This window comes from Sitodiplosis mosellana, unplaced genomic scaffold (genome assembly GCF_009176505.1).
Source record: "Sitodiplosis mosellana isolate CC-2019 unplaced genomic scaffold, AAFC_SMos_1.0 Smas_scaffold_2, whole genome shotgun sequence".
Taxonomy (NCBI): Eukaryota; Metazoa; Arthropoda; class Insecta; order Diptera; family Cecidomyiidae; genus Sitodiplosis; species Sitodiplosis mosellana.
Window position 1 is genome coordinate 1,441,073 of NW_022595245.1, and position 27,233 is coordinate 1,468,305.

At 37.1% G+C, this 27,233-nt stretch overlaps 4 protein-coding genes across 14 annotated transcripts in view; 1 reads left to right on the plus strand and 3 right to left on the minus strand.

The window, feature by feature from the left end:
- Positions 1-2,060: 2,060 nt before the first annotated feature.
- Positions 2,061-4,313, minus strand: LOC129565387 (sphingolipid delta(4)-desaturase DES1). The gene is made up of 2 exons (XM_055440222.1): positions 3,598-4,313; positions 2,061-3,531 (listed from the first exon to the last, which is right to left on the minus strand). Exons 1-2 carry the CDS (start codon positions 3,982-3,984, stop codon positions 2,953-2,955), a joined length of 966 nt encoding a protein of 321 aa, XP_055296197.1. The 5' UTR covers positions 3,985-4,313; the 3' UTR covers positions 2,061-2,952.
- A 5,659-nt stretch (positions 4,314-9,972) lies between these two features.
- LOC129565391 (transmembrane protein 183) lies at positions 9,973-12,503 on the minus strand. 2 transcript variants are annotated; one of them, XM_055440246.1, is made up of 4 exons: positions 11,694-12,503; positions 11,489-11,567; positions 10,710-11,380; positions 9,973-10,557 (listed from the first exon to the last, which is right to left on the minus strand). In XM_055440246.1, the coding sequence occupies exons 2-4, from the start codon at positions 11,523-11,525 to the stop codon at positions 10,219-10,221; spliced, it is 1,047 nt and encodes a 348-aa protein (XP_055296221.1). In that variant the 5' UTR covers positions 11,526-11,567; positions 11,694-12,503; the 3' UTR covers positions 9,973-10,218. The 2 variants fall into 2 exon arrangements, with proteins under 2 accessions (XP_055296221.1, XP_055296222.1); XM_055440247.1 differs by having other exon boundaries at positions 11,489-11,609; positions 11,694-12,129.
- Positions 12,353-27,233, plus strand: part of LOC129565388 (liprin-alpha-1) — a 74,943-nt gene continuing 60,062 nt past the window's right edge. For 8 of the 10 annotated variants that reach the window (XM_055440231.1, XM_055440238.1, XM_055440237.1 and 5 more), the window contains exon 1: positions 14,736-15,001. In XM_055440231.1, coding sequence (XP_055296206.1) covers positions 14,753-15,001 — 249 coding nt within the window. In that variant the 5' untranslated portion in view covers positions 14,736-14,752. Of the gene's footprint in view, positions 15,002-27,233 lie in introns of all 10 variants that reach the window. The other 2 variants (XM_055440244.1, XM_055440245.1) reach the window with 2 other exon arrangements.
- Positions 21,172-22,977, minus strand: LOC129565392 (uncharacterized). Its single transcript, XM_055440249.1, has 2 exons — positions 22,738-22,977; positions 21,172-22,607 (listed from the first exon to the last, which is right to left on the minus strand). Exons 1-2 carry the CDS (start codon positions 22,777-22,779, stop codon positions 21,840-21,842), a joined length of 810 nt encoding a protein of 269 aa, XP_055296224.1. The 5' UTR covers positions 22,780-22,977; the 3' UTR covers positions 21,172-21,839.

Sequence of the window (27,233 nt, forward strand, 5' to 3'; positions counted from 1 at the left end):
TAAGAGGCCATTTTTAACCATTTTTCCCACAAAAACGCTGAAAAATGACATATGATTCACCTGCCGAGGCCAAATACAAAAAATTGAATGGTTGTTCCACGAAAATTTATTTTCCCATCTGAAGCGGCGTAACATGGGCTATCTTCTGACGCAAAAAAACATGCCGAAAAAACGCCACTATTTTGAGATATTTAACATTTTATACTTTGAACCCATTTTTGGAGGTTCCAATGGGGCCATAGGTTTGGCAATGTGTCAACTACTTCACAGTTGGATTTTAGTTACCGCAAACCCTTTTTTTCGATTTTTTCAATTTTTTGCAAAATTCACACTGGGTTAACTCAGAAAGGCGGGCCACTTTTAGGCCTGAGATTTTGGTTTTCTCTTTTTCTATCGAAAACAAGACTCCAAGCCGATTTTCAGCCAATTCGGCGACCTCACATTGCAACTCTTCCCTGATTTCGTGTGGAATGGCCGACATATCAAATCATTTTATAATTTATGTAAAATGTGAATGAATGCCTACGGAATTACTCATTTCACCTTGTCTCTTAGTCAAATTTTGAGTTGGTATAGAACATTGCTTTACTAGAGCAATGGCAGTATCAGTTGAAGCAAGAGCACATGATGCGTATAAATACAGTAGGCGCAATTGCGCATTATGCCGGCAAACATACAAGTTCAATATGACAGCAGTGGATATAGAATCAAGGCAAATACATATATGAGTCGTTTGGAGCGAAAATGTAATACAGAAAAGTTGCGCGAAAAAATGGCAAATGAAAAGAGATAGCTATATAGTTCACTATAGTTTACTATATTGTATAATATATAGCTATCCCTTTTCCACTCATTCATCATCGACATTACATTTTCGCTCCAAACTACTCATATACATAATTTATGACGAACCAATTCACGCTATTGGTGTAATGAAAACAATATAGCTATCAGCAAATTCCATGAGCTCATGATCGAATTCACATTCGTGCGTTGTATAGTCAAGCGATGGAAAAAGCCGGCATTAATCTTGATTTATCAATTATACTGTAATTTTCGTGTCCATTGTTTGAAAAGAAATTACTTTTCATTATAACTTTGAGTTTGCCGTCGCTCGTTATTATTGTGCTGATTGTGAAATCAATAAAAACTGAGTCACCAACAAATTCAGTCGGTTCCAATGGCTAAGTCGATAAAATGGCAATTTAATTTACAATCACATCCGTAAAATGTCAGTGGACCTGGACATGTATGAAAATAGGCAGCAAATGTGTATTCTTGCACAGTAAGAGCTCGTTTAGAACACATTGAAGTATATTTTAATCTAGAACACTTTGAAATACACGGAACCGCGCTTGTGTATATTTGACTGTATCTTATCGCACCTTTGGTGCACAAACAAAGCAGAAAATCAGAAAATGAACAAACAACAATTTCTGACTAAACATGGAACGAGGCCTAAATCGTTGTTTCTAGCGTTTCAAACGTTTCTATTCCTTACCTCTGTGTCTATGTGTGACATATCGCCGTAGTCCCAAGTGCACACATGAACATGTGTACGTAAAGATACGTGGTCAATCACCATAAAAACATGCTGTGTATAGTATACAGTAACGGCGGCTGACAAATATTTGTAATGTGCGTACTTTGACCAACAAAAAACACATGCCGATTAAAATCTCGCTACAATTTTATTGATGATTAACAACGGTGGAAAAAAAATGAACAGCAGCGAAAAATGTGTATTTTGTGTCTATGGTTGACATTTCACATGCTATCGCAAAGGCCCGCATTTGATGTGTATGGTGCCACAGTGTATGTGGTGTTTGAAATTTATATTTGAATGCAATCGGAAAGAGTCTAATGTCGATAATAAGGCTTTGCTATATTATTTGCCAGAGGGAGGGAAAATGTATCGATTTTCATGATAGTGGAATACGAACACAATCGATTAGACGCGTCATATACAACAATAAATTTAACCAGTGGCAGATGAATAATAAAAAAAAACCTGAAAAATAATAACACGGAATGAAAGGAATTCACATATACACACGCTCAATTGCATTATGGATGAATATTTTAGCCGATTTTATTCATAAAGTTTGTTTTGGTCTCTCTTTTGTTGTTGTTGTTGTTATTAAAGTGCATTTGTTTATTCAGGCTATTCGTTGGTTTCATTTTGGTTTCATTTTGGTTTAATAAAAAATATTCATTTTGCTTTATTTTAATTTGATCTAGCTTAGCTAAAGGCGGCAATTTTTGTTGTTTTCATTTTTATGAACATTCTTCTTTTTGTTTTGATTAATAAATAGAAGCTAAAAAAAATTCACGTACAATCAAAATATTGTGTTGTTGTTTCACAAAAACAATTTGTTTTTCTTTTAAATAATTCTTTCAAGTGTTGCTGAACAATAAATATTCTCTAGTTTTTGATTTTATTTTGTTCTCCCATGCAATTAACTTCTTAATGCTTAAATATTGAACGGAGTCTATTTACATTTGGTATTTTACACTGCAAAAATAGGTTGTTCTTTTTTGATTTTTTCTTTTCTTTTTTTTTTCATTCCGTAGAACTTTTTTTTAAACATTTTTGTTGTTATTTTAAAGCCTTCTGCTGCTACTTGACTGCATTTTACCCGTTTATATTAGTTTTTTTTAGATTTGTTTCGCGTGCTCTTTGTCTTAATCGATTTTTATTTTCATCGGTTTCAAACAAATATTTACTCATTTCAATTAATCTATCTAAATTTAATTTCGATTGCTTCATAAGTTTAGCAGAGGGAAAAAAGTGTTGATATATCTTTATAATCTTTGTATATGGTACGTTGAAACCGATATTTGTTTTTCTTTTAGTTACGTTCAATTTACAATGTAGAAAATATGTTGCATCTTTATTAGTTTTAATTTACACTGATATTAGTTAACTTTTTTCCTTTGTGTGCACTATATCTATGAGTCAAGGCCTCGTTGTTTGCGCTTAATGCGGGCATATGGTCCAACATCGGGATCTGTGATGAAATCGTATAGAACGCGAGTCCAACTGTTGTGTTGTGGCATATTATCGTAAAATTCGCCTGCAATACGTTTGACTTCGGGCAGACGGCTGCCGGGTACGGCTGGAAAATCATGATGTTCATTGTGGTAGCCAACGTTGAATGTGATAAAATTCAATGGTCCATAGTATGAATAGGTTTCGTAGCCTTTTTTGAACATATAATGCTCGGAAATGAAGTGACCGGCCACTGGATGCAAACCCATTGCCAACAGTGTGCCAATGATCATGTACCACAGCACACTCCAGCCAAAGAAGTGAACAACAATTGCATCGAATATGATTTGAATGACGGTGTTTATCAATTCCAAACGTGTCGGTGGCTTTGGATTCACAATCAACGGTCGAATAATGTAGAAAAATGGTTGCAAACACACCCAGCACAATTTTCCGAATGTCGTATTGAACAGCTTGGCTTCGAGCAGTGTGGGCAGATCGGTGTCAATGACTTCGTCACCCTGGTATCGATGATGTTCCTGAAATGCACAGGAAACTGGTAATAAAGAACCCCATTTAGGAACGAAATTAGTTTAAAAACGTACCAAATGGTATTTCTTGAATGACACCGACATAGGCACGCCCAACGGTAAATTACAGAAGAAACCAAACATTCGATTGGCCATCGGACGAGCATGTCCGAATGCTAAATTGTGTGCGATTTCATGAATTGCCAGCGCCAGTGAATGATTGATGACACCACCAAAACAATATGCAACAAGCAATGTTACCGGCCACGATTGACCTTTCATAACAAAAAACATTGCAAACTGCACCAGCACCATTGCGCTCGCCACATATTTAAAATTCGGATCATAGCCAAAGAGTTTTTTGATTTGCGGATACTTTTCCAGAATTATTTTGCGACGTGATGCATGCGGCTCTTCCGTGTAAACCCATTCAAAATCTGTACGCGACACTTTTTGTCCCATTTTTTTCTTCTTCTTCTTCTTCTTCTTTTTTTTTCTCCCACTACTTGACTTTTCGTACGCTATGATTCACTACTTTTCTTTTTCTTTTGCACTTTCGATTGGAATTTGGTTTTTCGGTCGGAAAATAACACAGTTCTTATTGATTACAAAGGCCTCCTCAATTCGTTTCAACTACGTTTCCGTTCTTGCAATCGACTGCCACTCAATTATTCACAACTGTCTCAATTCCATTAAATGGTAAAGAGAGAAAAAAAAGCCGCACACAAATTGACTTGTAGCCGCACCGATGTCTGTATTGTGTATGTGCACTTATATTTATGACAAACGGCGCTCGTGGTTAGGTTTTTTCTAATTCTTTTTCTCGTTTGACATTTGGTGTCAGTGTTGCCATACTGTTCGCGCACCAACTGTCACTTGACTCGGTTGAGTACTGTTCACACGGTGAGCGCAAATACGAACCTCGCATTCAATGAACTGTTATTGTGTGCAATGTGCAAGTCAATAAGAGTTTTGCATCAAGCCGTGTCAGTCGCATTGGGATAAACACAACGCAGTTTTTCGTCGATTGTTGAACAGAAAATCTATACATAAACATAACGTTAGTGAAGAACACAGTTTTCGAATAAAGTTGAGATATTGTAAATAACACACTTTCATGGCATTGGAAAAAAATGATTTGAACAAAAATTTGATTCCATGTGAAATTGACAATGAATTACTTGCGAGTGCACGCAGCAGCGAAAAGGCGATTTCTTGCGAATAAAGACATTTGCGGATTACTGAATAATGGTCGCTATCGCTGTGCGAAGAAGAAAGACAAAGGACCGGTACCGGCGAAAAATTTTGGAATTTTGTCCAGAGCACTTAGTTTCAAGGTGTTATTCAACGGTGAATCGGAAGGTGATGAAGATGGTATTGTCGTGATTCCAATTGGACACACAAAGGAGCTTTACTCAACGAAACAAAGCAAAGCAAAGAAGAAAACATCAGTGTCAAAAGTCAAAAAGGGAGAGGGAGAGGGAGAGGAAGAGATAACATCAAACATACAACAAGGAAAGAACGATGCTTTTGAGCAACCAACGAAGAAACCAGAGCCACAGCCAGAGCAAGATCGAAAAACAATCCAGAATGCACCGAAAAACAACAACACAGCAAAGAATGAGGAATCAAAGGTAAACAACAATAATTGCTTGATTCAACCAAAGATAAATCACAACCAAAATCAAGCGACTAATTTCTTATCAAAGAACACGAATCAACGCCACCAACCAAGTTTTGCCGGTGTAAACAATCCAACATCTTTGAATCACACCGAAGTAACACCAACAGAACATCCAATTCCACCGGATTTTAACGCATTCAGCCAGGCTGGCTACGAAACACCTTCGAAAAACGGAACACCACACAAAATGCTATCATTCGATTCGGTGATTGTGCCCGATTTGCAACAAGACATCAATGATACAACAAGTTCGAACATCTTCAATAACTTCAATGGTTTGATTGGTTTTACAGCAGGAAAAAATCAATTCAGAGCCGGCCCGGATACGATGTCACCATTTGATTTCACCAGCGTTCAGTACAATTTTTCGGAAACATCAAACAAGAAAAACGTCTCGAGCAAAACGTGTGAATCAGGCTGGTCATTGGATACACCAGATATCTCGAAATCAATATCATCGACAGAGCATCCATCATTTGTATCACTAAAATCATTCGAACCGACCGAAGAAAGTCGATCAGATCATTTCACCATTACAACACTAAATCAGTTCGCCTCCACTCCAGACTCAATTCAGCCAACGTTTAATTTCACTTCGGCTGCAATTCCATCAACATTCAATCCAAACATTAACAAATCAGATTTGATGGACTTGCCGAAGTTGACGATGGAAATGGTGATCAAACGAAAACAGTTTGGCGCCCGACGTGCCTATGAACGTTTGTTTGGAACAAAACGACCGATCGTAAATATGTCACACCAAAATTCTACCGTTAGTTCGCACAGCACCTACCGCACAAAGAAGAAACAAACCAAACTACAACCAACATCGACATTCGGTTCATTCAACAAGCGCATCGGAGCAATACCAGCGAGTATCAATTCTATAGATGCCGTTAGTTCGGACGACAGTTACAAGGCAAAGGAAGGAACAACATCACAGTGCACAACATTTGGGTCATTCAACACACGCATCGCAGCCAATTCGTCGATACAAACAACATTCAAAACAAGCAAAGGGAAGAAAATGAAAACGAGAGCCATATCATCACTGACAAAGGAAAGGGTGATGCAACGAAAACGTTTGGCCGCACGACATTCATTGAATCGATTGTTCCGTGAACGATACAAGTACAACGAATCAACATCAGTGGAATCAAACAACAACGATTACGAGATGAAAACAAAGAACAACGATTTTTCAACAATCAACAATGCACAGTGGAAGGACTTAGTGATTGATTCAAAACTGCGTACCACACATCCGAATGTATTCAAACCATTTTTAAGCTTCAGCGAAAGTGCATTTAATGAATCGATCGACATTTAGAAAAATGATAAAGATACAAAATGTTAAGAAGTTGAGAAAAGTTAAGAAAAAACATGAATTAAGATAAAAACTATAATTTTTAAAGAAAATTGTGAAATTAGATAAGTTTTCAGCTTCTAATTTTCAATTCAATCATCTGTTCAAAAAAATCACAATATATCATATTATTCAAGTTCAAATTCGACTTCACCACGAAGAAAACATACATCATATTTTTCATAATGTACTTTTGTACTCATAAAAAATGAATTTCTGCTGCTTTGATAGCAAATTGTTTGAATTATTTTAAATAAAGCAATATTCGATGCCGAATAAAATGATGTAAAAATAAAGTCCAAAAATCAGAAGAAAATATTTGTTGAAAGAATAAATACAATGGCGTATCGAACATCAACCAAAGTCTTTTATTGCAAACAATCTATCTCTTTCATTGCTCTTGCAAAAATTAGATTACAGGTTTATGCTTTACTGTTGTCAATCTGTTCACGTCAAACCACATTCAAAATCGAACAAAAACCACTTGGTGCAAAAAAAAGTACAACGATTCACACGAAAAGAACTCGATGCTTGATTCAAAACTACCCACAATACATCAGAATGACTTCTAATCATTTTTATGCTTTGGTGAAAGTGCATTCAACGAACTGATCGTCATTTAGAAACGGGAAAATGATAAAGGTAATACATGAAATAAGAGAAAAATTACACATTTTATAGAAAATTCTGAAATTAGATCATAAGTTTTCAGCTTCCAATTTTCAATTCAATCTATCAGCTTTCAGAAAAAAATCACAATTGATATTATTATTCAAGTTCAATTTCTTGACCACGAAGAAAACATTCATTACATTTTTCATAGTGTATTTTTGTACTCATAGGAAATGAATTTCTTCTGCTTTGATAGCAAATTGGTTGAATTTCTGAATTCTTAAAAATAAAATGTTATTCTGTGCCAAACAAAATTATAGAGGAAAAAAATCGGACAATCTGATGAAAATATTTGTTGAAAAAATAAATGAAATGTTTTATCAAGGAATTACAAAAAAAGGACTCGATGATTGATACCAAACGATGTACAACACATTCAAATGCCATCAAATCATTTTCGAGCTTCAGCAAAAGTGCATTCAATGAATCGATCGGCAATTAGAAACAACAAAATGAATAAAGAAAAGCAAAAACATAGAACGCAAGAAATAAGAAAAAAAATTGCAGGTTCTAGAGAAAATGGTGAAGGTAGACCAAGTTTTCAGCTCCAAATTTGAGATTGAAGCTTTTAAAAAATCTATTGAATCAAATTTAAGTTCAACTTTGACTTGATCACAAAAAAGAACAATCTCTTACTTTTTCATAATGATTTTTTATGCACATGAGAAATTACTTCTGCATTGAGAGCAAATTTTTTGAATTCTTGGATCATAAATGAATGCAGCGATATTCTGTGCCGAATAAAATGATAAAGAAATAAAGTCCGCAAGTCGGAATTGGATTATCAGATGAACATATTTGTTGAAACAATAAATTAAACAATGGCTTATTGAACTTCAACCAGAATTGTTGTTATTTTTCATTGCGAACAATCTGTCTCTTTTATCCCTCTTGCGAAAATATGATTACATGTTGCTAATGCATTACTGTTGTCAATATCTGTTTACGTCAAGACACGTTCAACATCGAATGCAATGCTAAAAACAAAGGAAACACGATGCAAATGACAATCGCCGCAACAGTAATTTGACAGTGGGTCATTCGAGTGCCATGGTTTCTTGTGTCAAGTTCATTGTGTGAGCGGTAGGTTTTTTTTCGTAGCAAAAATAATTTTCAGACAAATATTTATATCTCAATTCAATTGAGCTCGTCAAAAAAAGCCATGGAGACCGAAGAAAAAGCAGAAGAACTGAAAGAACGTCCGAAGTTGACAAGCAAACAGAAGTACAAAATCATGAGTCGGTATCTAGTGAAAAAGCAGCGGCCAATTTTGCCACAAACATACATCAATACCCGAGGTTTGAGCAGAGCTCAACTCCAACCAACAGCGCCACCAGCGGTCGAAAAGCCGATTATCAGCGACAGTGTGAAAGCGCGTTTGCAAAGTGATTTGAATGCTTTGCTGTTGTTTAATCAACACACCATTGAGAGACGCATTCAGCCAGCTGAGAGTTTCATCAGTTTGCCGATTAGTCGAACTTTGTCGATGAACCAACATGGATCTGAAGATAAAGACGATGGAAAGTCAAACACTCACAACTCTGATTTAGCGCCGAGTTTGAAGAGTGGCCATGACATCGATGAGCAACGAAAGTTGACAACAAAAACGCAGCGACCGACCGAGCCAAAATTGTCACCGAAGAAGCAGTCAAAAGGTGACATTGTTCAAGCAAAGAATCAGAAGTTGTCACCGAAGGCGAAGAACGACAAAATTGAAGCTGCGAAACAAAAACTGGTAACCAAAGCAAGGCAATCAATTGTGAAAGGTGAAACACACCAATCGACATTGCCGCCGACGAAGCAAAAAAACCAAGACCATTCGAAGATCCGTCACTTAAATTTGCCACCAAAATCAAAGAATGACAAAAGTGAAGCGGTAGAACCGAAGCTGGCAACGAAACCATCATCTAAAAAAGAAACAGCATACCGATCATCTGATCATGACCGCCTGGCTTCGGTGCCATATTCAAGTAGTGACAGTAAAAATTCACAACCGGCAAAATTGTCGTCAAGCCACAAGCAAGCTTCCAGAGACAAGGCACACACATCAAAGGCTCGCAATGACAAATCTTTCGGATTGGCCCCGAGTTCAATCGGCCACATTGAATTTTCACAGCGACCACAGAAGCCAAAACGAGTTCGTCGGCATTCATCTTCGTCTTTCGATGATAGCATTTTTGAAGTCGTACCCACTGACATGTCCAATTTAGAAACTGCTGCACCTTCTACGTCCTACAAACAAACCAAAAAGAACGACACATCGAACAAATTCGACAAGAACGATAAATATTCATTCGTCGACCTTTCGCAGCTGTCACACAAATCAAAGCGCTCATCACACTCACATCGCCATTCAGCTTCACCATTCAATGACGATATCTCGATTGATTTTGACACTATTGACAATGACATCAGAGCTGGCGAAGGTAGTGTAGCCCCGTCAATGTCTTGGAATTCAAGCAAATTCTCAGCTGATCGAAAGGAATGGCAGTTCGATGAGCCGAAGTACACTGAGCCTTCAAGCGTTTCGTCGAGTCGATTTGGATATCGATCACAAGGTCATTTCGGGCCACGTATTCTGAATTACCGTGAAATCGAAACCGAAACCATCGAAAGTGGCAGCAGTGGAAAGAGACACACTCGAGTAATCAAGAAACAAGTTTCTCGTCCTGGTCGAAGCAGCCCATTCATGGAGCAGATCCTCATTCAGAAAATGAAACACCCGTACTAACTTTTGTTTAACATTTATTTTTTCTTTTGTCAAGATCTTTTTTCAACACATTTTCCCTCAATAATTTGTTGGAAGTTTGTTTTCCTCATTTCTTTATTTGACATTTTGTACGCGTGAATTCAAAAAAAAAGTTTTTACACGCAATAGAAGTAGAAAATTGAATATTCTTTAAGAAATCGATTGAAATTTTTTCAATAAATTATCTCATAACTCAACATAAATTTCGCTGATTTCTCTTTGCAGCTAAAAATTATTTATCACATAGTCCCATCCATCATCGTCCGTTCCATGTTGGTTGGTATTGTCATTCAGATCCTTTTCATCGTTTACATATTCCAGTGATGGTTGTAGCCCTTGTTTCACATACTTTGCGTATGTTGGCATCCACCAATCGTACACACGAATCGACGAGGCTGGCTCATAAACGACCGAACCGACTTTTGCTCCGGTGATGTTGGAAAATTGCATTTCAAGGCGATAATGACTGCATGATCGTGATAAATGGTTCACAATCGACGAGAGAATGACATTCGATTCAATCATATCCAATCGTGGCAATGGATGGAATTTTGTTGATTCGATCTAAAATTAAGCAAGAGAACAATTTATCAATTTTCATCATGACATCAAAAATTTTGTTAATTTCCTTTATGAGCAAGAACGATTTGGTTTGTTTTCTTTATGACGAAAAAAATTCGGTAATTCTTCAACAAAAAAAAAGTTTTTTTTCTCACCATTAACAAACTGCACCCTTCCTCTGAATTACAATAAACGTCTCTCAATGCTTTAATTGACCGGCCATCTTTGCTTTGCAGCTCCTGCGATGCATATGGCCGTGAGCCGGGCCACAATTTGCGCTTAAGTTTATAAAAGTATTGGAATTTCACGGCGTTAATTTGTTGGAACCAAAACTGGACGACACAATGCTTGATCAGTGAATGAAAGTCCTGTTGCTGAACTCGATTCACATACGGTGGATATGTGTAGAACAGCGATCGAATAGCACATGCACGAAATCCTCGTGGCCGTGTCATACAATCCAACTGAAGTCTTACGGGCAACTCAATATTTGCCTTGTAATAACGCCGATAGAGACTCTTCCAAAATTTCAATGTTGTTGTTATGGTGTAGGTTTGCTTGCAAATGAGAGCAAACCGTGTTACATCTTCCGGCTGAAGATGTTCCGAAATAAGGAACCAAATATCGTTGGGAAAGAAATTGTACACGTGATCATCGTCAGCGTTTGTGATTTTGACCTTGGCCACCTTCTTGGCCGCAGTAGTCACATCCTCATCAAGCGCTTCATAATCACCATTTACCGCATCAGATTTGATGGCATTTGGTACACCTTTACGAATTCGACCGCACTTTTTATTGGCATCCGCATATTCTTTGATTGATATGTCTGGAAAATAGAAAGAAAATCGATTCGGAGAATTGTTTAATAAGAAGGTTAGAATTCAATGGTATTCGATGATTTCAATAAAGTCTTCCAAATTACATCAACATTTACCCGAATAATTGTAATAAGCACTTCGATTTCGTGGCATATTCTGAAACGATTCAGTCAAACCTTAACCTACGGCTACCTGCTGTGGAATGAAAAATGTCGATACGAAAATTGAAATTTAGGCCTTGAAAATGGAAATAATGTTAAAACAGCAATCAAAAAGGGAAATTGATTGAAATGAGTGGATTTTTCTTGATTAAAAACTTACATAAACACTCCAATCGAATAGTATCTCCTTTTGCGTACAACCATTAATGTGACCAGTTCCGACGTGTTTCTCAATTCAAAAACTAAGAATCGGTTTTTCTTTGCATATTTTATCCCATCGAATGAATCTCGTTGAGTTTCTTCCAAGTAAGTCTTTTTGAAAGCCGATACAACAAATAATCTCCTTCAGTTTCAATGTAAAAAATGGATTTGATTACGAAAATAATGGAATTGTTGCGTGAAATACTGTGTGACTTGTGATGTTTTGATCGGAAACGTCAAGAGCTGTTGTGTATAATCGCACTCTCGTTTTGTTTTTTTTTTCTGTTGTTCGAATTTGTCTGCTGTTCGAAATTGGCATTCATTCACATTGACGATACGCCGCAAAGAGCAAACCGATGTGACAGAAACATATGGTTGTATTTCGAATACTCGACTCGTTCATCTGTTTCGAAGTGCGAATTTGTGTAGAAAATTGTCCGTGAATGACATTTTGTCGAGCGCATACATTGAAAAACACGGACGGTTGCTAGCAACGAGCATAAACAATGCATGCACTTGACAGGCGTGAAGTTTGTATCTCTGTATATCTCTCTCTGTGTATGTGTATCGGTGACGTGCGCGCATGTGTGTGTATTTGTGTTTGACAATTGATATCTCGTATTCAGCTCACCAATATGGCGGTGAGTGGAAATTCGTTCTGTCTCATTAAACCCAATGGCTGTGTGTAGATTTTCGTTGGTTGCGTATGTGTATGGCTCACATCCACATACAAAGCATTGAGCTAGCGGAATCGGCTTGCTTGTACCGTCAAAGGTGTGTCTGTGTGCTACGCTAAAAACGAGAGGCTCAAAAGCGAAAGCAAAATCAATTTCGATTTTTATTTTTCGACCGACACTTTTCAAAAAGAATCCAAGCGGATTCCAATTCGATGTAAAAACTAAATTGCCTCCGCATTTGGATTTGAATCAAAATGACGATAGAAACGAGCAGCAAATGTGTGGGTAAAAAAGACTGAAAATAAAAGAAGTGAAAAAAACGGAGTTTATAGTAATATCAGTGCAAATCAGTCAATTGATTTAGTGTACACAAAATTCAGCCTGTGGATAGTAGAGCCGTACAGAGAGTGAGAGACTTATACGCACACAAACACACACACACATACATACGCACACGCATGCACGCAAACATATTCAAAGTTCGAAGAATAGACGAATGAAAAGGAAAAAAAATACATCACACGAAGAATCTTTCTTTCCCTTAGAATGATTTCTTCTTCTTCTTCTTCTTTTATCTAGTACACATACTTATAAGAAGACAGTTAATATTGTGTGTGGCTGCTGTGTTCAACATCGATAGAAGAAGAAGAGGAAAAAGTCGTATCACATCGCAAGTGTTGGCTTGCTGTAGTCGTGAGAGTGTGACAGAGATGCACAATATTCAAGTGTGTCTGTATAGTACCGCGTTCGTATGTTGACAGAGAGTGTTCAAGTGATTCTAGTTGTACGCGAGGGTAGACGATTTGAGTTTCTCTTCGAGCAGAAAAAAATAATCACCAACTTTTTTTTTTGTGTGAAAAATTAACAAAAAAACACATTCGTTTTATCATTTTTCGTTTTCATATTTTCGCATTAATTTTGTTCGCATTTGTTTCTGTTTTCTCTCTCGCCCGTGAACGTGTGTGTGTGTGAAAAAATCCGTACGTGTGCATCGGAAATTCGGATAAAATCGTGTGCTGTGACAGTGAAAAAATCAGCTCAATGGCAAAATGGCAATAATAAACGCTAATCATAAACGAGAAATACAATGCGGTATGTGTATTATTGAAATGGAAAACCAATGACATTTTGTATGCCCAGCCGAACAAAAAAAAAACAAATTCAGACAAAACCATCGTTTTCGTTGCTCTTTTATTTTTATTCCGTGTGACCATTAATGAATATGCTAATTGCGGCCAAAACAATTGAAATGTGTGTAAAATGGTGTTTGGTGTGTGAATAGAGAAAAAAAACGAAACAAATTTACCAAAAACTCAAATAAACGTATGTTGTTCTTTCGTTTGAGACAGAGTTTCTTTCGAAGTGTCTCTTAAATGGGCACAAATCAAAATCGGTTCAATTTCGGTGTGTTGACGTGTGTGGAGTGAGAAAATTTGGTGTGTGTGCATCATTTTCTTGGCAATCGATGATAAACACACAAAAATCGATTGAAAAAAAAAAACAGTTCAAGATTGAGGAAAAAAAAATTGGCAATTGACAAGCGCTTGTACAAATGTTACAAATCCAATACATTCGCGCGCGTACACACACACACATAGTCAGCCAGTCTCATTCGGTGTTCCTGTCTAATACCCAATGCTTGTCTTGTGTAAACGTTAAACACGATAAACAGGAGTAAAATACGACGATACGAAATACATAAGAGCCAAAAGAAGAAAAAAAAACAGTGAAAATATATAGTAATTCGTTAATGAAGAAACTGATTGTTAGTAACATTATTAGTCATTGATGAATGAATGAACGATTTTGTTTCTTCATATTCGGGGAGCCGTGTGAGTTGCAACAGTCAGTGTGCACACAATAAAGATAACAACAGCTAAAATCGTAATAATAAACAGAGAGTTTGTACACCAAAACAGAAAAAGTTTAATCAGAAGGAAAAGCAAGAAAGTTCACCTCACTCTGCTGAAAAAATAAAACAAATGAAAGTATGCTTCCTCAGAACGGGACCAATAATCAAACGTTTCGTACATCCCGATGTAATTTTCAAATGAACAATGCAGCACACGAATTTTGTAACCATCAACCGATGCAAATAACAAGCAATTGAACGAGAAGAACAAGTCTTATGTGTGTGTTTTTTTGGCTGTGCGACAAACGGAACAACGGCCAGAGCGACGCCAACAAAAGGAGTAAAGTATTACAACAGTCAAACAAATAATAAAAGTAATAAATCGGCACAGAATCGTGAGAAAAGAAAAGAACGAGAAAAAAAAGTTCATTCGTTTTTAAGTGAAAAATATTGGGAACGCTGCCATAAACAAAAAAAAACTAAATCAAAATGTGGAACATGATGTGTGACGTGATGCCGACCATATCGGAGGATAACATCTCGCAACGGTCATCGCAATTCAGCGGTGACGATGCGAACTTCGAGCAATTGATGGTGTCAATGTTAGATGAACGTGACAAATTGATGGATAGCCTGCGTGAGGCACAGGAACGTCTGAACGATGCTGAAATCAAGCTGACCGACACGGAGAAAGAGCGCGACAGTCTACACAGGCAAATTAATGCAAATTTACCGCAGGTAAGGCCATCATATATTTTTTGTCATAAATTCAGTTTGGGTTGGTTCGCGTAATGAATGGGTTTTATTCTTTTCCGTCAAAAAAATACGCAAAACTGATGAGTTATTTAGGTCAAAACGGTAAAGGCCAAATGTCGTTACCGTCGACGCCGGCATTCCGATTATACTGAACCGCAGCAGCAGTTGATTCTTTGATCTATTTCTATTGCACATAAACTCAATGTTGTTAAGGTCGACCTTTTCAACGTGCCTCTTTTTTATTTTCTTTCGATCTCTACTCTTTCATCCATTGAATAATTAATTTTACCATCCTCCGGCTTCGGCCAACTGTGCTTCATGTCCGGTGTGGATGCAATTCTTTCACGGCCAACTTATTGAACATTCTTTGTTATTCGAAATTGAGTTTGTCAACAAATTGCGATGGTGCAATTTATGGATTGAAAACTTTGATTGCATGCAAAGCGATGAAATGAAGGAAGCCACTCACACTTAGGTAGTCGTCGTTGTTGCGGACATCTTCCCGCTTGCTCGGTCGTTGTCGTGCAACACTTAACATTCACGCATCGCCAGCAAATTGAGTTCATTACATTCATTTATTGCTATAATTGGATTTTCGACTTCTTACCAACCAAGAAGCAGCGAACGCATACTGAATTCGTTTTCTTTTGCCTTTTTTCCCCCGTTTAAAATGACGAACAAAATATGGAAACAATCCACTCGGTTGTTTGAAAAGTTAAGAGAATGAGTGCCGCTTGAGAAACCCACCACTTCCTGCAATGCGTCGAGTTCCTTTTAAAACCGGCAATAGAATCGAGCGAGAAATGATATTTATGACCGTGCGCTCGTTTATCATATCGCAGACTCTCGTTTGCCAAATTTATGTTGCATATATTTTTATAGACAATCGATGTGATACATTTTAGTTCGGTGAGAGAAGACAGAAAAAACTGCGAATGATATAAAGCGAATTGAGTGAAACGATGGAGTATTGTAATAAAGTGGAGGCGTGACACATCAATGCCAAACTTGATTGCAATAACAAGCCATTAAGTCAAACAAAAACCGTCAGAGCGAAGCATTCAACTAAAGGAAAGAACTATTTAAAAAAAATCTGTTTTTGGAGTTGACAAAATCATTTATTAGTATTTTGAGTTCAAGCTTCCAAAAGTGTACATTGGATCAAGTGGTCAATGTTTTGCATAAATCCGACCATAGTCGATGCAAAAGTATATAATTGAGCGCCATTAAAATGTGTTTGAATGTTTTCTTAGTTTAGGTTCAAGAGATCAATTTAGTCTTTTTCCTCGCTAACACCATATGTCAAAAATGCGTCTTTGATGCTAATTCCAAGATTGTGTGAAGTATTCACCCTTATCCCCATTGTCCAGAGCATCCGATAATGGTTCGATTATCGATGTTTGAACTCTGTCCCGTTCAGTTTCATTATCTGCTGGTTTCGATGCAAATGTTGTAAATACGATAAGAGCAGATTTCACAACACCCATCAACCATGTTTGAATATTTCGTTTTTATAGTCATTTTCGAATTGCCTTACGGTTTCTTCAAATTCTTTGGTTTCGCTGTGCATTCGGTCGACAATACGTAGTGTTCAAAGACTTTGGCGATAAAGTTGCAAAGTGGCTAATCAGATTCAGTATGTCCAAGAATGTGATCAAACCTTTGCTCATGAATTGTTGTTGCGTTCGTTTTTCAATAGCCGAATTACTGGAAAGAACCATCATCTTTCTCGCCAGCTTAATTGGGAAGAGCCTTCAAAGCGGCAGGATGTTCCTTCCCGGCTTCCGACCAAATCGTTTTCATGCTATCGCCAAACCAGTCCAAAAACTGAATACACGAATCGTGTAACACAATATGAACAGCGACTTCATATCTGCAAATTGCTTCTGGAGATCCGTTAATGACTTGTTGCTGATGACGGCGGCAGCAGCAACTGCTGCAGTCGAAGCGATAAGCTGAAATGAAAACAATTTTCAGTAGAATCCGATCCGGCAAAAGTTTAAACACAAGAAAAATACACACTGAATGCAACAGCGCTGAACAATAACCGAGTGAAAAACTTCATTTTAAACTTCGTTCCGCTTCTAAAATATTCCTTAAGGGCTGTTGAAGTAAACAAATTGATACTGATTTCCTTTTGTGGTGCAACAGTGTATATATATGTATACACGAGTCGAACAAAGTATATTTTTGTGATACAACATTTTATTTTTCGCATAATTTTATTTACATTTCGTCTACAAATTTGATGTCATGAAATTTATTCCGATGGAAGATGGAATTTATTCAATTTTTCTAGTTTGTTATTTTTGTGTCCTTCAGCGAACGGATTATTCTTTACAATTCCTTCTCCTTCGATACAAACGCAAATTCCTTAGGGCAAAAGTCATGGTGTTTTTTTTTTTTCGAAAAGTCGCGCATGTTACAATAAATTATCGGAGAACGAATAATCGAATTGCAAATTTACAATTGAAAAACGAATTGCGCGCATTTATTTCGAGACGAAGTCAAAAAGTTTCCAATAAAACACCTGCTGCACACCATATATTTTGTTACGATACGTTCAATACTTTTCGATATTTTGCATAATTTACGCATTGTTCGCACTCGAAATATACATAGCACTGAATGTTCTAGCATCCATTTTGTGGGTTCTATAAAGATTCGAACTGGATCCAGTTTTCTCGCCGGATGATCCATTTCCAATGCTATGAAATATGAAGCGTTATTGCGCCATGGAACATGCATTATTTGCATGACATTTATGCGTCGACGTTTTCAGGCGATTCACATGAATTGTTAATAAAAGTGAGATTGAATGTCAACGTATGATGGCGGCAATGAGCCGATTTTGCCAAATTCAAAACGCACTGTCTGTGCATAGTGGCGCATGTCGAAAACCAACTCATTTTCCATTATGATTTCCATATTATTGTGGTATATGGTTTGCCTTCAGACTGTTGAAAATGGTTTGGAATACATTTCGGATGGTTAAAATTAGCGAATTATTATTTAAATCGAATTTCGAATAGAATTCATCATAAATATTGTCGTATCCAAAGAAATGGTGAACAAGAACACTAAGAGGGCCGCAAGTCGGAGTCAATGTTCATCGCACGAGCTCAAGTGGAAGATCTAATTTTCAAGAGGCTTTTCTGGCTCAACGTGTGTGAGTGAAAGAGCGAGAGCATCCATCATTTGTGATGTAATTAGCGTCGAAATTTGTGTATAAATATAATACACGCTGATGCGCATCATCGAATGAAAACGCGGAGTGAGGAAACTTAGCTGAAACAAGCTGAAATACAAACATTTTCCTGTTTGAGACAGGACAGAGAAACAGAGAAGCAGTTTGTTTTTTCTGTTGTTATTACGGCTTACCATCGAACACGGTATGGTGTTCGTTTGTGTTTGAGTTATTTTTGGGACGAAATGAACGAGAGGGGGAGAGAGCGGGTGCGAGAAAGAGGGAGAGAGCTAAGAGAAGAAGGATCAGAGAGAAAAAAAGACGGACGAGAGATGAAGTGAATCAAAGTGTCATTTACATTTCACTTCACTTATGGAAGAAAGTTTATTTTTAACACAATTATGATTGTTTTTGTGCGTCGATAGAGCGAGAGCGAGAAATAAGACACACGATGCTCTGGCTGAAATGTGCTCGCATTCAGACTGACGAAGAACGTTGAACGTTAGCCAGTTCATTACGCTTGCACTTCTATGTATTCATTTTTGTCTTTAATATATGTACCCAATGATTTCGAAATGGAGAAGAAAGCAGAAAAGGCTTCAAAGATAGATAATTTTAGCGGAATGAGAAAGAAAGAGGGAGAGAGAGCGAGCTAGCCAAAGTTGGTTTCATGTTCATTAGAGCCGACGAGTGGAATCGTGTGTATGTAATCCCATTCCATGGGCGAATCTATTAATGATAATAATCAGTCGACTTCATTGGCGCTGGGCACCAAATAAATCAAGAGCATTTTTCACCAATAGCAACGAGTCCATCGGCCAACTCCTATCTTCCATTTGATATTACACCACCGACGAACAAATATAAAAACCGCAACACGTTGTAATTTACTCGAAAAAAGAAATCAGCATGCATACAATACAACATAACTAACTCTTTGGCTGTTGCTCGTTCGTTCATCGTATTTCTTGTGGTTAATTAAGATTTATTTTGTGTTTTGTTGATATTCAAGCCGTTGTGTCTGCGCTGCCGCCGCCGCTGTTGCCGCTATCATGAACACACAATCATCCGAAATGATGACAGTGTAACATGCGATTTTTTCTCTCGTTTTACCAGTGTCTGATACCAGAGATTCAAACGCCAACTTGAAATCAGTTTTATTTTGTCTTTCGCGTGTTTTTTCCTCCGGCTTTTTTTCGGGAAGTTTCACGCGGTGATTCGCATTCATGTTACCATTAATCATTTACGTATAAAACTTTTGTACATTTGGAATCAGTTTTTTTTCGATTCTGTATTTTCGGTATATCATTTCGGTGAACAATGCGCATTTTAAATGTGTGTGTACAAATTGGCGAAACCATCGCTTTTTGCCAGAGAAAATGTTTCGGAAGTGTGAAAATCCATTTCGCGTAGTTAGCGATACCATTTTCGATGTAACTTTTGATATGAGTAAATTGCAAATCATTTGCAATTTCAACTCATATCGCACATATTTAACAAACTAAATGTCAATTTGCATACATTACGAAGTATGATTTCCATATATTCGCATAAAACTCTGTCTCAATCAATCTCGCATCGATTTAAACCATATTGAAAATCATTAGAGGCCATTCCTTCATTCAGCAAATTCGCATGAAATATCGATTTGTCTTCAAATGATGATAAATAGTATTCAAACGCTAACGACTTGAATACACAATGCGTATTGACTGAAATTTAAACTTTTTCCCATTGAATTTCACTAAAATTCCGTATTTTATCTTTTAATGAAATTTCAATAAGCGATAATTTGATTAAGACTCCGGCAAAACTGTGTGTCCACATATGATAATTTTACCATTTCCATCCGAAGCAATCATAATGCTCGGAACTAACTCCATTGTTCATAAATGCCATTTTGACAGCGTACAAGCGATCAAGTGGAGGCCCAAAATCCACACATGCACTCTATATTATGCGGTTTTACGAATCAGTTTTTCCAAGTTATTGAAATATGGATTCAACAATACCATTGTGCATGTGGATGGTACTTAATCAAAAGCATTTATTGACTGAACTTAATTAATCCGGAAGATGAAAATTCATTGAGAAATCCAAATCGATTTGCGGGATTTTCCGATGGGGACGAACGGGCTGTGCATCATTGATTTTATGCTGATTTTTGCACTATACCGTTCGCTATCATGTCCATTTGTGATGGCGCATCGTGAGCTAATTTAAAATTCGTGAAGACAGATGAAGTGTGTGTGTGTGTGTGTACAGTGTACACTTTATCCCGATGGCATTAAGTACATATACAATTATTTACATAAATACGGTCGAATGAATGGAACCGAGCACGATGACCAAAAAACAATGGCATGGCTATGTGGTCCGACCATTATCAGGCTAGCCGTCATTCGGCAATCGCAAACATCAGTGCAATTTTTGGGTCACAGGCGTTTTTTTTCCTCTCGGTTGCCTGAAATCGAGTCCATAATAGTCGATGGTACTATAAAATACGGTCACAATAGCTTCGTTCACTCAACGAACTTTACTGTGTCTACTTTACATTCGAAATGAATGGAACTGTGCTCGGTACATACACATACAAGATGCTTGACTACATCAATGTACCGATTTGATTTGTGTATTCATTGTGTATGCGCATCGCTTCAACAAATGGGATTGAAATTGAATGACAGGGAACATTTTTTTCGACCGATTGAAATCGTCCATTGTGTAATTTACATTGATCTGGTTTCAAGATTCGACCCAATAATTTTTCCGCTTTTAAAGATATGTATTTGATAAGAGTGCAAACTGACTACCTACCTCCTCCCTATTTTCACATCAAATTCGAGTAGAAATATGCATACTTTCAAGAAGACATACCATGCTTTGGTGATATTGCTAGAATTTCACAAAGACTAGCAAAGCATTTTCTTACAATAGACAGTGAAAGAGGAATTCTTTGGTTATTGTGCATTTCAAAAAAGGGTTTTATTCAATTAAAAAGTCTTCTGTATTTGACAGCATTGCTAAAACTATATGTTCGATGCACTAGATCTTCAGAAAACTTTCAAATCGAACTGATTAAACCACAAATCTATTTGTGAGACGTGAAAGAATGTATGTTTTTTTCTCGATTTATATTTTTGAAAAGGAAAGTATGTTTACTATTGATTCTATCTGCGTTAAAAGAAAGTATTGTTGTAGTACCGTCTAGCCTCCACGGTCTTCACGGTTTTCGCGCACTGATAAGAGATAACAACTGGATGTCTTCGGCAAAGTTGTAGTACTCAAGGTATTCTATAACATTGCTGAAGACAAGTAACTCTTATCTCTTATCAGTTGCGCGAAAATTGCGCACATGAAAAAGCTAATTTTATATAGAACTTTTTTTTCTTATAATTTTTTGCGCTTTTCGCGGAACTGATAAGAGATAAGAGATAACTGTCGAAGACACTAAGTTGTTATCTCCTATCAGTTCCGCGAAAACCGTGAAAAACCGCGAGGACCCGCCAAAAACGAACATACATTCTTTTAACCATTATTAGTTGCAATGAAACATACTTCTCTTTATTGCTACAAAGTTGGAAAAACTTGCATTCTTTTACGTCTCACTAATAGAAATAGTGGTACAATATCTTAATTTTTGGCTTTAAAAAGACCGAAAATTTCATCTCTACTTTCCCTTTGTTTAGTATTATAGACATCATACAGTTCCCCGACTTCCTTAAAAAGTTTGCTGAGCGCTTTGCGGTCTCCGTCGAGGACAGTTTGCAAAGGTTTGATAATGGTAGTGTTGACTTCTGTTTCTTTCTTTTTAATCGCATCGGGCTTTGGCGTTGATGTTTGCATTGCAAACTTCGCTAGATCACTGAGAGCTGCTTTGATTTTGTCTCTCATTTTTTTATCCATAAATAATGCATCGATGTAATTCATTTCAATGCCTCGAACGGATTTATACAATTCATTTGTCTGCTTATACATTCGATCAACGATACTGTCTACTGTTTTTACAATGTTTGAATTTTGGTGTTGAAGCTTACTAATTAAAAGTTCTTTGTTAATGCAAGCCATTTTGTTGGAATTTTTAGTCATGTAGTCAAGATACGCATTCTCTGCGAGTTTCATATTTTTCGCCCCAATTTCGTCGATTTTCTCAACGACCGTGCTCACAAGTACAGACAACATAGCCGATGCTTCTGCAGACGACGTCCCGGACGACTTTTTAGCTGGAGAAGGACTTCGAATATATACCATACCCCTGAGAATGTCAGCTCCATCGCCGAACCAGTCCGAGAAAGCTGCACATGAACATTGTATTCGGTACATTTCATCCAGTTTTTCCCGTAGATTCTCTAATAGTTTCGGATTAATTGTATCCGTTTGTGCCGAATACAAACCGAACAACTGAGAAAAAAAAAATTCAACAAAAACTCTAATTACTTTAAGTCTTCGAAAAAAGATAGGGAAAAGTAAGAAATTGGAAATGAAAAATTGAAATTGAAAGAATTGCAAAGAGAATGGGAACAAAAATTACGTTTGATGTAACGGCACACAATAAAACTACGATCAATTTCATTTCACTTCTTTTGACGTTCAACTCAATCCCGATTGGAACACTTTTCTAGCTCAAAAAGAAATAAAACAATGGATTTTTTTCCACCTTAGTCAATCATTTATACACGATTTTTGTAACGAAATTCGTTCGTTTTTTCGATCATTTTGAATTTCGTTCGCATTCCATGTGCCACGTTCTGGGTTGTTTTGCCGATTCTGACGACAAATTCTATATCTATCCTTGAAATTATTCAGTTTTCGTGCGTCATTCGTCATCTATATTCATTTCGGTTGTAAAAAATTTATAAAAAATCAACATTGACAACGAGTATTCCCATTGCAAAAGAATAAATACAATTTTAATGCAGCATCTGTTTGAATTTTCAAATTGGTTAACAACAAGAGCTTATTTTCTATCCCTAGAACGACTAACCGAAAGTATTTCGTGTTCGAATTCCAAGTAAACAAACGACAACTATGCGTTGTGCATACGTGTCCCTTTGCATTATTTATAAATTTGCCAAAATAGACAAGGTACAAAAATGTGATGACAAATACATATTTCATTGCGAATTAAAAATTCAGATATTAAATATAAACCATTATTTCGAATGAGGCCCGTGACATGTACGTGCACTGTGCATGTAATCTGAAGTGAATCATATTTGAATTGATGATAAAACTATTTATTTTCGGGAGAGAAAGAGAGAAAAAGAGAAAGAAAGAAAAGAGAGAGAGAGAGAGAGAGGAAGAGAAAAGGATACAGATAGCGATAGAGAAAGGGAATTCTGAAGTCCAAATGCAAACTCACGCATTTTCTGAAGTTGTATCGAAGACATTGAAGTTTGAATAAAGAAAAAAAAAACGCACAAAAAGTGTTATTGTTGGGAATATTAAATCTTATCTGTAAAATGAATGAAATATGTCAACATTTTCTGGTTGAAGTCTACTTCGGTTGGGGGAGACAGAATCGGCAATGGTTTTATCCCGATGATATAAAATGCCTGTGGTTTGTAATTTACATAATGCGGTCGAACTATGGAATGGGCACGAAGTCAAAACAACGATATTATCAGGCTGGTCGTCATCGATGATGCCGTCATCGTCGCCAGTATTACAATATTGGGTCGGCAGGTCGGTATTCTACTTTAAAAATTGAGTCCCTAATGCGATGGCTGTTGTAAAATACGGAGACTCTAATGGCTCATGCACACCGTCTATTTTACATTCAAATCGAAGTGAATAGGCGCGTGTTATTTCTATCTGCCTCGGATTACTTTCTCGTTTGCCGCTCTTCAATATCATCATCATCATACCGACATTTACCGAGTGCATCATGAATCGTAAAATAGATGTGATTTTGCGTATCCCTTCGACTGTACGCACATTCCACACGCTTTCAATAAATGGGATTATGCTCCTGTCACCGTGCACAATATCGTTACATTCAGACAGCCATCTCATTCACTCACTCATTGTCCCTCTGTCTATCTCAATGTCTTTCGCTCACTCTTGACACGCGAGCGTATGCATTGCATGGAAGCAAAAACGCACGTAATCCGAATCATCTTTTCCATGCAACCTCTATCTCGATACGGCTTATTTACAACGTCGACGTTTTATGGACCAAGATCGTTCCCTCTATCATCCCATACATTTTTTGTGCACTGTTGCGATATGAAGAACATTCACATCGATAACGAATATATTAGTTCTTTTTTCTAAGTTTAGGCGAACTACGAAAAAAAAATGTGTTTCATATTATCGTACATTATGCGAACGCTCTCTATTTCATGCTGGTGTGTTTTTTCTTATTCGCAACATGAATGCTTCGTAATGGACGCTCCATGTATCCATCGCCTTCGTATTTTGTGGCCTCACTCTCTATCATGCTGCATTGTAAACTTGTTAACCATTTAGTTTAATGTAAAAATGGTATTTTTCGCATTTACAAAAAGCGGAACCGCACAACACAAAATGTGGCTAGCACATTTAGTTAGCATCGTATCGTTAACAAAACCTTGTTCACAATGCAAACGTGCTGTAATCTAAGCATTCAGTCGTCAATGTGTGTGTGTGTGTATGTGTGGAGTGGAAGCATTTGTAAATATTTGATTTTTCATCATTAAGCACAAGTTTTTAATCCGAAAATAGTCCGAAGCTTGGCAGTTTATCTCAGTGAGAGCGATTAATTCGAGTTTGAATCGACCAGTAGCATGTCCACTACACGCAGACAGGGAGCAACACATAATTGCTTTATGTTGTTTTCGACGTGTTAATAGGATATCGTTCTGTAGCCGGTTTTATCCATTTCACACATAATCATGGTGCTGGCCGGCACACACAGAAATCGAGAGAGAGAGAGAGAGAGGGAGAGAGAGCGAGAGAGAGAGAGTGGGAGAGAGGAAGAGAGAGAGAGAGAGAGAGAGAGAGAGAAAGAGAGAGCAAACGGAAAAAAGGACCGCAACAACATTTGTAACATGGGAAAACGTCACGAAAGTTCTCTTTTAAATTAAATGGCTAAAATAAACACTACAACTTGTATCTTCTTCAATTGTAACTTTGTTCGAAGCAGGAGGAGAAAATAGAGAGCAATAAAAACCGAAGCACAAGATTTGTATAATTGGTTTTTGTTGAAACGTTCGTTTGGTTGACTTGTTGGTCGTATGCGATTCGGATCAAATTATGGAAATCTATTTTAGCTTTCCATCTTCAGCTAATTTTGAACTCATAATTCATTGTAATTTTAATTATTTCATATGCTTGGGTATCGCGAAAGCGTACGCGCGGGTGAACGGATGGGCGAGCAAGCGCAAACAGCGTAGGTTGATAATTACCTAAATGAATGATAAGTTTTATGACATTTGTACCATCGCTTCGTCGTCGTAGTCGTCGTCGTTCCGTTCATAGATGCTCATTTGATATGCATTCATAATTCATTTTGTATCAACAAGAATCAGAAAAGTCCTCAACTTCACTTCTTCGTTGCATGTCTTGTTCCATATATATTTGGTGGTAAAATGCCGAAAATGGTACCGTGTACTTACGATGCGAAGTTGACATTAAATTAAATTTTCCAAGTGGATGGCAAACGGCAAACATTGAATAATTATTATCGTCGGAAGTACTCTCTGCTCCATCTCTGACCTATAATTCCAAGTAGCACATGGCATACAGAGAGAGCTCTGTTTGCATTGCACTTCTGCCAACCTCCCACCTCCCTCCTCCTTCTCACGCTCTTTCTCTCTCTCCACACGCCCGCTCCTTGCTCCCGTTTAAGAACCGGCCATAAAACATTTCTCTCTCTATATATATCCACCGTTTTATTGTTCTATCTTAAGCTTGCTAATTTTCACACAAAGATGATGCCACGCTCACTTTCGAAGGAAAAAAAACCATACTGATAACATTTTTAATCATGAATGATGAAAGTGTGCTCTGGATTTCTCTGCTTCAAATTAAATTCAATGTTGATATTGTGCCACGACTTTTTACGATGCACACACACAACAACAGCAATCCAATCGAATCGAAGCCAAAGTTGTTTCGACTTCATCTCAATGGGGGATATTGCGTCATTGGGTCACAGCACAGCACAAAACCAGCTATTTTTCTCCTTAAGTTCCAATGGATTTTTAGCCAAATCAGCAGTGTGTGTAGTTTACAATGTGTTAAGAACAAGTGAATCTATGCGACATTGCGAAATACGGACTTCAGAGATTTATGAATATTACTTTATTTTAACATCAATAAAACTCGGTACAAATTAAATGCCACCCAATGACATACGAGTCAAAGTTTCATGTTTTGCTAACGTTTGCTGTGTGAAAATAAAACCGTTTCAATCCCATCTAACTCATTTGAAATTTAAAATGAAAAGTAAATTGAAATGGTTGTTGTTGAATGTTTTGCAAAATTGAATACATAGCTATGGTTGCAATGAATGCAAATCACTACATTTTTTAGTCGCTCTCACAACTTACTTGGGTGCGCACCCAGTACAATTTCAAAATACTTTTTTTCACAATATTTTTGGATGTTTTGAAATTTGATTTTTTTTATCATCTAAATATCATAGATTTATTTTTAAAAAATTACATCAATCTCAAAAATACTCAAAATTTATTTTTCGAATAGTACTAGGTGCGCACCCAAGGTAGTAAGTGCCGACACCTCGTAGGTGCCTATGTCAGCTCTGCACAACCGTCGATTTGAATATTCATCCATTGAATGGGCAAAATAGTTTTGTGGTTACGAAATTTTTGTTGTTTGATTTTACGATTCGACAGAAGCCTTTGATCTAAATTTCGAAGCAAAAAATAAACGAGAAATACAAAAAGTTGAAATGTAACAACAACAAAAAAACCATTCGCCAAACTAATGAGTCGAAATTGCTGAAACATGCCCGGAAAAGGAAATGTGAATCGTATAATTCTTCCAAATCAACAGAATTCACCGCCGTACCACGGCACGTTG

Excerpts from the sequence above, each read along its gene's own strand:
- LOC129565391 (XM_055440246.1), bottom strand. The coding sequence starts at position 11,525 with ATGCCACGAAATCGAAGTGCTTATTACAATTATTCGG. Across the intron at positions 11,381-11,488 it reads TGCTTATTACAATTATTCGG|ACATATCAATCAAAGAATAT; the intron begins GTAAATGTTGAT and ends TCTATTTTCCAG. Across the intron at positions 10,558-10,709 it reads AAGGGTGCAGTTTGTTAATG|ATCGAATCAACAAAATTCCA; the intron begins GTGAGAAAAAAA and ends GCTTAATTTTAG.
- LOC129565387 (XM_055440222.1), bottom strand. The coding sequence starts at position 3,984 with ATGGGACAAAAAGTGTCGCGTACAGATTTTGAATGGGTTTACACGGAA. Across the intron at positions 3,532-3,597 it reads CATTCAAGAAATACCATTTG|GAACATCATCGATACCAGGG; the intron begins GTACGTTTTTAA and ends TGTGCATTTCAG.
- LOC129565392 (XM_055440249.1), bottom strand. The coding sequence starts at position 22,779 with ATGAAATTGATCGTAGTTTTATTGTGTGCCGTTACATCAAAC. Across the intron at positions 22,608-22,737 it reads TGTGTGCCGTTACATCAAAC|TTGTTCGGTTTGTATTCGGC; the intron begins GTAATTTTTGTT and ends TTTTTTTCTCAG.